The following is a 12,576-nucleotide window of genomic DNA, read 5'->3' as shown; positions in this document are numbered from 1 at the left end:
CCGACCTGTTTATTAAACAGGTCAGAAATTACAATCTGAACCTGACCTGTTTATTAAAGAGGTGACCCGACCCGATCCGTTTAACCTGTTTAATAAACAGGTAACCTGTTTACCTAACCCGATCCGACCTGTTTAACCTGTTTGCCCAACCTGACCCGTTTAACCTGTTTAAATCTGTTTAACCTGTCCAGCCCAACCTGTTTAACCTGCCCAGCCCGACCTGTTTAGACCTGTTTAGACCCGTTTAATCTGTTTAGACCTGTTTAAACTGTTTAACCCGTTTAACCTGTTTAACCTGTTTAGACCAGTTTAACCTGCCCAACAGTTAAACGGGTTAAACGGTTTAAACGGGTCAGAAAATCATAAATCTAAACCCGACCTGTTTATTAAACAGGTCAGAAATTACAATCTAGGTGATCCGACCCGATCCGTTTAACCTGTTTAATAAACAGGTAACCTGTTTACTTAACCCGATCCGACCTGTTTAACCTGTTTGCCCATCCTGACCCGTTTAACCTGTTTAAATCTGTTTAACCTGTCCAGCCCAACCTGTTTAACCTGCCCAGCCCGACCTGTTTAGACCTGTTTAGACCCATTTAATCTATTTAGACCTGTTTAAACTGTTTAACCCGTTTAACCTGTTTAGACCAGTTTAACCTGCCCAACAGTTAAACGGTTTTAAACGGGTCAGACATCTAAAATCCGTATCCAACCCAATTAATAAACAGGTTAAACGGATCGACCTGTTTACGACCCGAATCTGTTTAGGCCAAACCCAAACCTGTTTATGGCGGGTCGAACACGGATCGGGTTGGCGAGTCGGATCATATTTTGTCACCCCTAGCCAAGGGCCGCCGGCTAGGGCTCCCTTGCGATCGTCCTCCGATTTGAAATGGAAGACGAGATGAACCTCGGCAAGGGGAGATGCCTCCACCTCGTATTGGAGCTTCCCCCTCACCTTCATTTCTCAAGCAATCTAGTTGGCCGGGACCCTCTGTCCCAGGCTTCGAGTGACGAATGCCAACTTCTCCTGCGCCTTCTCTTGAGGCTTCGATCCGTTCCTCCAGCCGCTCAAGAATATCCATAAAATACCTCCGGAGGTTCTCCAACTCCCCGTCGGAGATCATGTGGCTTGTCCACCACACCTGCCTCAGCCGGCTTTGCGCCGCCTTGAGTCCTGGGTTCCCATCGCTTGTTGTAGGCGGCGTACGGCTCCCGCTGCCGGAGGAGCAACCCGTTGTATCACCACCCCGATCCCCCATTCGTCAATTGCATAGAAGGTGTTCGATGGAGTGTCCAAAAAAAAAAAAAAGGAAGCACGAAGATCAAAGCAACTGTTCATACACGGCGCGTACACTACTCTTCGAACCCTGTGTTAGATTCTCCACTGCTTAAAAAGTAGCCGTTGTAGTCCCCGCGGTAACCCAAGCCAGCCTCACCACGGTGGCCCTTTACATAAGTTCCCATGGTGGGAGCCTCTCCTCCCCTGGTAATGGCTAGTAATCCCATGCTCAAATTTAGATTTTTACGCCTCTCCCTCCAGCCTCATGAAGCCAGAAATCTCTTCTTTTCCTCTTCCTTTGCTGTGGCGGCGACACCCATAGTTTTAGACTCCGTCTTAGAGCAACAAAGGTTCATCTCATATCCTGAAGCTGGAATCCCGGAAACCCACTTCTTCCCCCATTTCCCTTGATCCCAGGTCCTGTATGTCAGTCCTGGTGCAATAACGGAACTCGTCCCAACTCATCCCAGTTCAAACAAACTCGTATGCATCTATGCGCAGCATGCCGTTGGCCGATGCGCATGCTCTTTTGCCGGATGCAAGAGTGGGAAAATGTGTCATCCAGTGCGATGGTTAGTGGGTTTGTGAAGACTGGAAATTACGAGAATTGTTTGAGAATTTTTGAGGGAGGACATTCGTTCTGGCTCTCGGATTCGTAGCTACAAATTTACCTTTTGCTTTCAGTGTTATAGATGCAATACCAATCCAATTAGGTATGGAAATCCACTATCTTGTTTGGAAGTCTGGGTTGTTGGCGGCGCTAGTTGACTTGTATGCTTGATGCGGCATGTTGAAGATGCTTGCAAGGTGTTTGATAAGATGTCGAATAAGGATATGGTGACTTGGACTTTCATGATTTCTGGGTGTGCTTAGTAAGGGAACCCTGAGGAGTCTCTAACCTTTCTTGATAGAATAAAGGAAGAAGGCATTGCTCCTGATAAGGTCACCATGGTGACCATTGCTTTTGCTTTTGTACAAGCTTGGGAACATGATAAGGCTATAAGATGGACCATGATTACATATCGAGGAAGAAAATCTCATTTCATGTGATTTTGGGGATGGCGATAATTGATATGCAGCTCAACTCAACTAAGCCTTAACCATAAACTAGTTTAGGTTGGCTACATGAATCCTTTCCTCCATTCCTCTCCATTTAGGACTACACTTTTTGAAACATACGGAACATCCTACATAATTTTTGGTCTACCTCTACCTCTCTTTCCTTCTACTTATATGAAATCACTCCTTCGTACTGGTGCATCCCTCAGTCTACATCGTACATGTCCAAACCATCTAAGTTGACCTTATCAAAATTTATCCTTAATTGATGCTACCTCTATTTTTTATGAATGACTTAATTTCTTATTCTATCTTTTCATGTATTATCACACATTCATCTTAATATTCTCATTTCGGCCACATTCATTATGTGCATATATTGTTTTTTAACTACCCAATATTATGTACTATAAAGCATAGCTGGTCGTATATGTATCCTATAAAATTTTCTTTCCAACTTGGTAGGTATCCCACAATCACATGATATCCTAGTTGTACTTTTTCATTTATCCACCCTGCTTTAATCCTATGGATATCATTCTTTTCAATCTCTGATTCCTTATGAATAATCATTTTTAAATACCAAAAATTATCACAGAACTTCATGATCATCATTTTTCACTCCATCTTTATCTCTATTTCTTACTAAAACCATATTCCATATATTCCATCTTGGAGCATAGATGATTGATATGTATGCCAAATGTGACAGCACAGATGCTGCCAGGGAGATCTTTAATCAGATGAAGGAAAACAATGTCATTTCCTCAGCTTATAGAATTCCTGTGCATGGCAAAACAGCTCCGGAGTTGTTCTCTTCAGATGTTGCAGAGTGGAATGCAACCAAATGGAATTACCTTCTTTTCCATCTTGTCTGCTTGTAGTCATGCAAGTTTGGTTGATGAAGGTTGGTAGTTGTTCCATGCAATGGAGAGAGATGACTCGATTGAACTTGATGCAAAGCACTACACTTGCATGGTGGTTCTTCTTGGCTGAGCAGGAAGACTTGATGTTGCAATGGAATTGTCCAAGAGGATGACATTTTAGAAAGATGAGAGCTTTTGAGGGTCTTTGTTAGGTTCTTGTAGGATCCATGGGAGTATAAAGTTGGCAGAGAAGGCTGAAAAAAGCCTTCTTGAACTGGACCTAAGTACTTTTGAGAATTATGTTTTGCTTTCTAATATATGTGCCAATGCATGTAGGTGGGAAGATGTGGCCAAGGTGACACATTTGATGTCCAGCAGGAGATTGAAGAAGGCACCTGGTTGGACATGGATTGAGAGTAACAACTAGACACATCAGTTTAGGGTGGGTGACAAGAGCTATACATAATTAAAGGAGATCTATGAAATGTTGAAGGTCCTGAGTGAGAAGTTGGAGTTGGCTAGCTATGCTCCTGATACTAATTTTGTGCTGCATGATGTGGATGAGGAACTTAAACCAGGGTTCTTATACAATCACAGCAAGAAGCTGGCAATTGTGGTTGGTCTAATTGCAACAACTGTGAATCAGGATAACTAGGAATCTTAGAGTATGTGGGGACTGCCACACCTTTACTAAGATGGTATCGGCTATTGTACAGAGGGGATGCAAACAGATTTCACCACTTTAAAGAAGGGCCCTATTCTTGTGGGGGCTTTGGTGATAAACTGCATTTGCAATGAGGTGTTTCTGTTTTCCCACAATGTTGTATAATAATTGAGCAGCTTTTTATATTGTAAAACAGATATTATATATGCCAATGGGAAAAATTAATCTTTTTAATCATGATTATGGCCATATATTTGTTTTGCTAGTAATAGAAATCATTAGTATTGCCATGTTATGCTATGGGGATGTAAATCTTTGTTCATCTGGTGTAGCTTATATGATATGGATTCATTTTGTTTCTTTTGTTTATCTTTTTTCAAAGCAACAAAATTTTCAATCGTCAACATGAAAAAAGGCTTAGCTTATTGTAAAAAATCATGAGTTGGTGGCTGAAATTGACTGTTAGATGTAGTTTTGGGTCTTTTGCTAATTTGACTTCATGGGTACCAGTGGCTGTTGCTTGTATGACTTTTTTTCTTAGTAGTTTGATAAATTTTATCAGAAACTAAACATTACCTGGAAAGCATGTAATGGCCAAACCTTATGTTTAACCATGACATCAGTCAAAACCTTCAAAAATTATGCATCTGGCAACTTCATCAAAACATTTCCTAAATCAGACAAGAAATTAAGGACAGGCACTACATCATTTTGCAGTTATTTTCAGTTGGACCATCTGGCATATAATGGGTCTTGGAGACAAATGGATATCTGCTTCTCAACCTTACATTCTTTCGTTTCTTAATAGAATCTATTCATACCTTTGGACTCATTAAAGATTGCTGGTCACATGCACGGCCTTACTCTTAATTGGTCTTTCTAAAAATTTGAATTTTATTCATGAATTCCAATTCTTTCAACATATTCAGTTCATGTTGTCAGCAATGAGTTGTGACTATATTTTTTCTGCGGTAGGATCATGATACCGCACATTATTTTGTGACAAAGTCCTTCAAGACTGTGTATCTGCTTGCGGTATGCCGTGCATCTTCTTGCGGCATAACCTTCCGGGCTAATCAAGTGCTAATGTATTAGCCCCCCATTGGTGAGGTCCTTAACATAGGCAGATCGAAAGTTCAAAATAATTATAGTGTTTCATATTCCAATTCGATAAAAATATCAAAAATCATGCGGTATCAAAATTGATTAAGAATAATTCATAACATAATCATACATCATCATAATATTCCAAAATAAAATATATTCAATAATAAAATATTATTGATCAAATTCATGCGTCATGAACAATACTATTCAAAATGTTGATATAATAATTTTATGATTTATCGATAAATTTAGAAAAAGTGAAACATCACTTACCTTGTGGACGAAACCAATTATAGATCCAATCAATTCTGAAAATTCCTCTCGGAGCCTGATATTTAAAAATTATATTTTCATTAAATTTTTGCCATGATTATTTTAAGAATAAAGATTCTAAATTCCAACACCCTTACAGGGCTAACCAAGCGGGAGTGCCTGACATCCCGATTGGTTCGATCAAAGTGATTTCATCTAATCATGGTTGAATCAAGGTACAGATGGTTCGGTAGAAATAGCAGGTGATCCAAATTAACAGTGTTTGGCAAGGGTCAAAGTAGGGTCGGCACACTGCCTGACGTCTATAAATCAGGATACTTCACTAGGATTGATTCAAAATCACTGAGAAGAGTTCTTACTGAACTTAACAACCCTACAGAGAGAGTAAATAGAGAAAGTCTAGGTAGAGAGAAATAGGAGAGAAAGAATAGGGAAGAGAGAGAAGAACATAGAGAGAATGAAGCTTCTCTCTCTAACCAAGGAAGAGGATGAGAGAGGGTGGCTGCTGGTGGGGAAACTGAGGTTCACCAAACCGACGGCTGGCGGCTGTCCACGGCGGCTAGCGGCAAGAAATCAACCGCAACAACTGACCAAAATAGGGGTTTCAACCTTTTAAGCCAACAAATTCATAGCATCTTGATGACCGGAACTCTGGCCAAAGCTTCAAGCTACTGCGAGGGACCGAAGGAAGACCACAGCGACAAACATCGGTGATGAAGGACAACTGAAAAGGAAGAAGAAGGGCCAATCTCTTGAAAATAGAGGAAACAGGGTGTCACCCTTTTTCGCCAAAAATCCGATGATCACCGGCCGGAAATTGGGCTCTAAGGTCAACGGAAAAAAAGTTAGTTTTGGTTTTGATAACTATTAATCCAAAGACAGCATAATCATATACAGATACAGAGAAAAAGTTAGTTTAGGAATAAAATGATTAACAATTAACTGTGCAGTCCTCTCCTGCATTGAACAAAAGTTTCTTTATGAGAAATCGGATATCTTTTATCTAACTTCTCATTCATTTCATCAGCATGTAGATATAACCAGTTAGTTGGCAGAGGAACAACTGTACAATATTCTGCTTCTTGATTCTATCATTCTGCAATCAATCTGGATTTCAAGGTGTTAGTTTAAAGCTAAATATTCCTATTTCATCATAATAGTGCAGGCCATCAAATATAGTTTTTGAGGCTTCTTTTTAGAAGTATTTTGAGGTGAACTTAAACTACTATTTTCCCCTGTATTTTGGTTATCTATTTAGATGATCAACCTGTGATTGAGATATCCAGGATTTCAGCTTATGGTATTTCCAAAGATGAGATGCTATTCACATTCTCATATTCCATTTAATTTTCCCCCTTGTGGTCCATATTGGTGGTTTCATCAGGAAGGTCCCTTCTTTGGTCATAAGTTCACATGAAGCCATAGGAGGAATGACAAACTGGCATAGTTATTTCCTTCAGGCGGCCACAAGGTTAACAACATGGCCGTGCCATGGATGAGGCTTACAAATCTGTCCACCCAAGCATATATAAATACATGGGTTGCGCAAAGCTCTGGAGAACATGCCCAACGCAACACCACATCCAATAGCCCAGAAGAACTTTAAGTTGGGAACCATGGCCCTGAATGCTCTCAGCCATGTCTTGTTCCTCCTACTGCTCGCCTTTGCCATGTCTCATGTGGCCTCTGCAGGTGATCCTGACATCACCTCAGACTTTGTCCTACCACCAAACGCCACTGTTGTTGATGGCAGCTTCTTTACCTTCACCGGATTGCGCATGGCCGTCAATGCAGCGCCGCCAAAAGCCTTCACTGCCTTCAAAGCTACAATGGCAGAATTCCCAGCTCTCAATGGGCAGAGTGTCTCTTATGCTATACTGATGTTCCCTGCTGGTACTGTCAATCCCCCTCACACTCATCCCCGTGCTGCGGAGCTCCTATTCCTTGTCGATGGCTTTCTTGAAGTCGGGTTTGTGGACACTACAAACAAGCTATATACTCAGAGACTCCAACCAGGGGACATGTTTGTATTCCCCAAGGGACTTGTTCACTTCCAGTATTGCAGCAGTCAAGGCCCAGCGGTTGCAATTTCTGCATTTGGCAGTGCGAGCGCTGGGACTGTATCGGTTCCTGGAAGTGTCTTTACAACAGGAATTGATGATGACATCCTTGCAAAATCCTTCAAGACTGATGTCGCCACCATTCAGATGATCAAGTCTGGTCTTGCACCGAAGGCCTAAACTTGAAGCTCTTTTGTGATCTCAATCATCTTACATTGCAAGTTCCTTTAATCAGCTGTCCTACCACCTTTCCTAGGAAAATGTTGCCTTTGAATTGTTTTTGTGGAGAGCATTGACATCCATGTCTGTCACCGACTTATTCATTAATAAATTGTTTTCTACGATTAAATTATCTCTCTCTCTCTCTCTCTCTCTCTCTCTCCCTCCCTTTTTCAATGATTTGAGTTATGAGGAATGGCATCCTTTTTCTTAACACAGAGGAGACTCCAGGGGCAATCTTCTTACAACTATGGAAGTTCTATGTAATATTGTGCATGACACCAGACGTGGATTACATAGTATGTTAATTCGGAGCAATCAACAAAACGTTTATATTTGTCTACAACATATGGGCTAGAAAGCCTGAGATATAAGATAAGAAAATATATCTATTTGTCAACATGAAGATCAGTAACTAACATATCATTGGAAATTTAGAAACGATTTGGAAAGAATTTTACAATTCTTCAAAGCAGACAGGTTATGGAAACTAAGAGCAGGCTGTGATTGAATTGCTTTCTTGTCTTGATCTAATAAGGATCTAGTCTTATTTACATCAATTTCATCTGTAGGAAAAAACTAAAACACCTTTATTTCATTTATGGTCATGGAATTGAAAGAACGGCTCCAAATGCTGTTTTTGGCACCACCATCACTCTTATGAGGGTTGTAGGGAATGAAACAAGATCTTGGAAATGCATAGTTTGAGAACATTCATCAATTACAAAGAATGGAAGACAAGTGGTGTTAAAATATGATGAAAACAAGGTTTTGCTAATGAGGGTAAAATGAAAATTTTGTTATGTTGTGTTAAAATTTCCCAACGAAAATGCTTGTCCTTTACCCAAGCATAGCAGTGGACGAAATAATCATAATTATTTGAGTCTCATACTCAAAATGGAGCATAATGTTCCAAAAAGGTTAAGGAACTATTATTTTCATAATAAGGTTTACCTGGGGGAGAAAAATCCACCAAGGTAGCTTCAATTTAGTGAAACAATTAAAAAGTATGTAGATGAAATATTGTTGTATCATGCAAAAAATTCCAAAGGTCCTCAAGTAATCGGTCTCAATTGCGCAAAACAATTTAGTTCTTTCTTGAAGCAAGCGCGGCAGTGGTTACGGCTGACAATCGAACTGGTAGAAAGTTTCTTTCACAAAGAAATTTGAAAATTCATCCAGCTTTACAATCAATCGATCACAGATCCATGAACTTCTCTTATTGAGTTCTAATGAAATGACAGTAAACCTCCATTCCTTCATTTATGAAAGCAAACGAATGGTCTAATCATTTAGCTAGAGCTAATAATTAAATCATATAATGTCATGTTTGTATCATTTGAACCGTTTCTCAAGTTACAGTATATTCACACATTTCTTCAATAAATTTTTAGTAGGCATGCTTATACTTATTCCATTTATACATAGTTTCTAGAATATATGAATTAATACCATGTTTCATCTTATATGTTGCCAGAATTAGAATTTAAATCACCTAGTTCACTAAATTAGTTTCTGCAGAAAAGGATTCAATTCTTTTTAAAACAGTGCTTAGAAGCACCAATAGAATATATTCCTACTTCCCTAGACCATGAAGAAGCTGAATTGAAATTACCACATAATTGTGAGGGTATGAAGTTGGTAAACCTCTTGTGTTGATATAAGAAACCTAGGTTCTAATTTTTGGCCGGCTTCTCTACTTCTCGAAGAAGAAAAAGAGGAGGAGGAAGAATTTATTGCACATTTGCATATGTACATTCAAAAGTTGGCCTCAAGGAAAAGCCTAACCAATTTTTTTAAAAGCACTTTTAATTGGTTGGTAATTTGATTTCATTAGCACCAAACTCCACAATTGGCCAGGGGTTACTCTTAAATCAAAATGCAAGCTACTTGTTTAACAATTTGTACTCTTAGGTGTCAGTTCCTGACTCGACTTGGAAATTCAGTTCTTGCTATTCAAATTACATGAGATCTTCCCTCAGTTTAAAACAACACAGCATCAGCACAAAGTGGAGAAGATGCCTCGTGAAACCTAAAGCTTTAGCTGCTTCCACGGAGCCTCTTTCCTCCATTCATTACTTCCTAGGGAACCACTGGTACTATGTAAGAATAAAGAAACACAAGCCATCCTTGTGAACTCCGAACTACCCTCAGCCGGCCACACAACTCTCTATACAAATCCATGGCCTCCTCTTGGAGATCCGCACCACTTTGCTCACTACCTCTTCTAGCCATTAAAACCAGACCCAGCTGTTATCAACAATGGCCGCTACCACTCTCAGCCATGCCTTGCTCTTCCTACTAGTCTCCATTGCAATTCCACTCATCGCTCAGTGCAGCGACCCTGACATCCTCGCAGACTTCATCCTCCCACAGAACCTCACCTCGAACCTTATCGATGGGAGATTCTTCACCTTCAGCGGCATGCGGAATCCACTAAATGGCGAAGAGCCGAAGAACTTTACGGTGCTCAAAGCGTCCATGGCCGAGTTCCCGGCCCTCAATGGGCAGAGCGTATCCTACGCCGTCCTCCTCTATCCTCCGGGCGCGGTCAACCCCCCTCACACCCATCCTCGCGCTTCTGAGCTCTTGTTCCTCGCTGGGGGCTATCTCGACGTTGGCTTTGTCGACACCGCAAACAAGCTCTACGTTCAGACTCTTCAGCCTGGGGACATGTTTGTGTTCCCCAAGGGACTGGTGCACTACCAGTATAACGGTGGAGAAGGCCAGGCAATCGCCATCTCCGCCTTCGGCAGTGCCAGTGCTGGGACTGTATCAATCCCTGGGAGTGTGTTTGCCACCGGCATCGACGACGGGATCCTCGCAAACTCCTTCAAGACCGATGTAGCCACGGTTCAGAAGATCAAGGCTGGGTTTGCACCGAAGGCCTGAGCTTGAAGCGTCCAGTTATTTGACATAAAATGAATATTTGATGGCTTTACTCAGGAATTTGCTTCCTGTTTCTTTCTTCCATAATTCTTGCTTCGTGTTCTCTTTCTAATAATCCTGTTGGCTGCCCATTATTATTTATGTTCAATTACCCCCGTTATTTTTCTATATGGCAGAAAGCCATGCAAGCTTCTGATCTATTTTTCTTGAGTTCCAACGGTGGGAACTGAAGTTCTTGCGAAGGGAAACCATCAGTCAGAAATCAACCATCTGCATGAAGTTTAGATACAACCGAGCTGGCTAGCGCCATCATGCTGCTGCTCCAAGTTGCAATCACTTTCAGACTAGAATATTTCTCCTAAGTAGGTTGTAATTAATTAATAACGTTTTTAAAAGATTTTTCTGTGATGAGCAGAGCTCAGAAATGCCCAGTTTTCAGAGGAGGTCATTAATGTCCTTAAATTGGGATGGTCATTGTATATTTATTTCCAGCCTAGCAGACATCTATGCATAACTATGGGCAAAATAGATATGATAAACATCATGCATGCTGGTGATAAACATAAAATGCTAATTATGGGCTAAACATCAAATGGAAGTCAAGCAAAGCATTGGGTGTAAGTTTAATCGAAACCAAACAAAGATCGCAGTACCTAGCATTGCCAATGAAGTTGCATGTAACATATTCCACGGCCATTTAGGGGCAACTAGCTACATCAAAAGCATAAATATACCAAAACAACTGTTAAATTCACAAGATGATTGGTATGATAAGAAAAGGTAATTTAACTGGGGATCTGATGATATAGGTTTATTCAATTAGTTACGCACTATAAAATACCTTGTTGTAATCCTCTGGTAGGGGGAAAACCAATGTAAGCTGCACAAATATGTGGATTCTATAAATGCTCGAGCCCTTATGAATCGCATCGATCTCTTAATACCATGTTGAACAAGTGATTGAGCGGACACTATAGGAGCATTGCATTGCTTCAATTATTTAAGTAAGTCTCTAACTAGAACCTCTATTTGTTAGGAATGGAGATTGTTTCGTAGAACAATTGCCCTTATGAACAAAAAAAAAAAAATCCAAGCAGATCATTTTATATTAAAAAAATTCATAAAATAAATAAATTATTTACGTATTAAAAAAGAGAGATTAATTTCTTGCCGCTATTTTGACTACCCAAAAGTATTGTTTCTAAACCCCTTGTCAGATGTCATTCAACTAAAGGTGGATACATTGAGGAAAAGTCTCATAGAATAGTTGATGTGATGCGTTTTCATTAAATCATTTGAACCCACCTATAATATTTAAATATTTTTATGGCACATAAAAAAAAGTTGTTTAATCCCCATGTTCCTCAATTCTCCATTCTAATGTTCCTCAATTCTCCATTTTATGGCACAAATATTATTTTTTTGTTTTAATCCCCATGTACCATGTGGCATATAACAGTAGTTTTAAGTAGCCTGCTTAGCAAAGCTTCGTCCAACTTAGATGCCGAATAGCTAACCAGAGAAAGATAGATTTAACTATTGGTAACCACTACTGAATTAACTAGCTACTGGTTGAACTCATCCGTGAAATAAGGTAACCAGGTTAGCCTACCATATGGGGTGTTAACTAATTAAAATTATCCTGGCATCTTGGATTCTTACATGGCTGGCTAAAATGCTAACCATCCCTAACCAGCAGATAGCCAAAATTCAGATGGGGTATATTATTTAGAACGTTTGGCGTATGAAAAAGGATGAAGTAGAAATCAGATATTGAGAGACACCCTAGAGTTCCCACTCGTGCATCAATAATGTATAGTAGATTTTACATGATCTTAGAATTTTTTATAGAATATTTTACAAATTATTTGATTAATTTTATGGTAAAAAAATAAGATTTCATTCAAATTTTTAATTGGTTAATTTTGCCAGTTCCCCAATATAAAGATTGGGGATACAAGCAGAAATTGATTGGCTATGGCAAACTTAAGTACTTGAGATTGTTGTAGCTTATTTTGCAATACCGTACACTGATTAGTAGACCTAGGGGTACAGTTCGCCTTCATTTGCCAAGGGCTTCTGCAGTCTTCGAATATGTGATGGATGTCCCTATACGAGAGAGATCCATCCGCTAATAGAAAGCTTGCAAATATTATT

At 39.9% G+C, this 12,576-nt stretch overlaps 2 protein-coding genes across 4 annotated transcripts; both read left to right on the top strand.

The window, feature by feature from the left end:
• The first annotated feature begins 755 nt into the window (after window positions 1-755).
• Window positions 756-7,663, top strand: LOC103706578 (germin-like protein 9-3). 3 transcript variants are annotated; one of them, XM_017842637.3, is made up of 3 exons: window positions 756-1,489; window positions 3,544-4,006; window positions 6,636-7,663. In XM_017842637.3, exon 3 carries the CDS (start codon window positions 6,814-6,816, stop codon window positions 7,489-7,491), a length of 678 nt encoding a protein of 225 aa, XP_017698126.2. In that variant the 5' UTR covers window positions 756-1,489; window positions 3,544-4,006; window positions 6,636-6,813; the 3' UTR covers window positions 7,492-7,663. The 3 variants fall into 3 exon arrangements, with proteins under 3 accessions (XP_017698126.2, XP_038973721.1, XP_008788947.3); XM_039117793.1 differs by having other exon boundaries at window positions 3,059-4,006; XM_008790725.4 differs by having other exon boundaries at window positions 756-4,006; window positions 6,640-7,663.
• A 1,553-nt stretch (window positions 7,664-9,216) lies between these two features.
• Window positions 9,217-12,364, top strand: LOC103706576 (germin-like protein 9-3). Its single transcript, XM_008790724.4, has one exon. It carries the CDS (start codon window positions 9,793-9,795, stop codon window positions 10,420-10,422), a length of 630 nt encoding a protein of 209 aa, XP_008788946.2. The 5' UTR covers window positions 9,217-9,792; the 3' UTR covers window positions 10,423-12,364.
• The last annotated feature ends 212 nt before the right edge of the window (window positions 12,365-12,576 follow it).

The sequence above is a fragment of the Phoenix dactylifera genome, unplaced genomic scaffold, assembly GCF_009389715.1.
Source record: "Phoenix dactylifera cultivar Barhee BC4 unplaced genomic scaffold, palm_55x_up_171113_PBpolish2nd_filt_p 000275F, whole genome shotgun sequence".
Taxonomy (NCBI): Eukaryota; Viridiplantae; Streptophyta; class Magnoliopsida; order Arecales; family Arecaceae; genus Phoenix; species Phoenix dactylifera.
The sequence above is the reverse complement of the archived record's forward strand: the minus strand, read 5'-3'. Positions and strand labels throughout refer to the sequence as shown.

Coding starts and splice junctions, on each gene's coding strand:
- LOC103706578 (XM_017842637.3), top strand. CDS start 6,814: ATGCCCAACGCAACACCACATCCAATAGCCCAGAAGAACTTTAAGTTG.
- LOC103706576 (XM_008790724.4), top strand. CDS start 9,793: ATGGCCGCTACCACTCTCAGCCATGCCTTGCTCTTCCTACTAGTCTCC.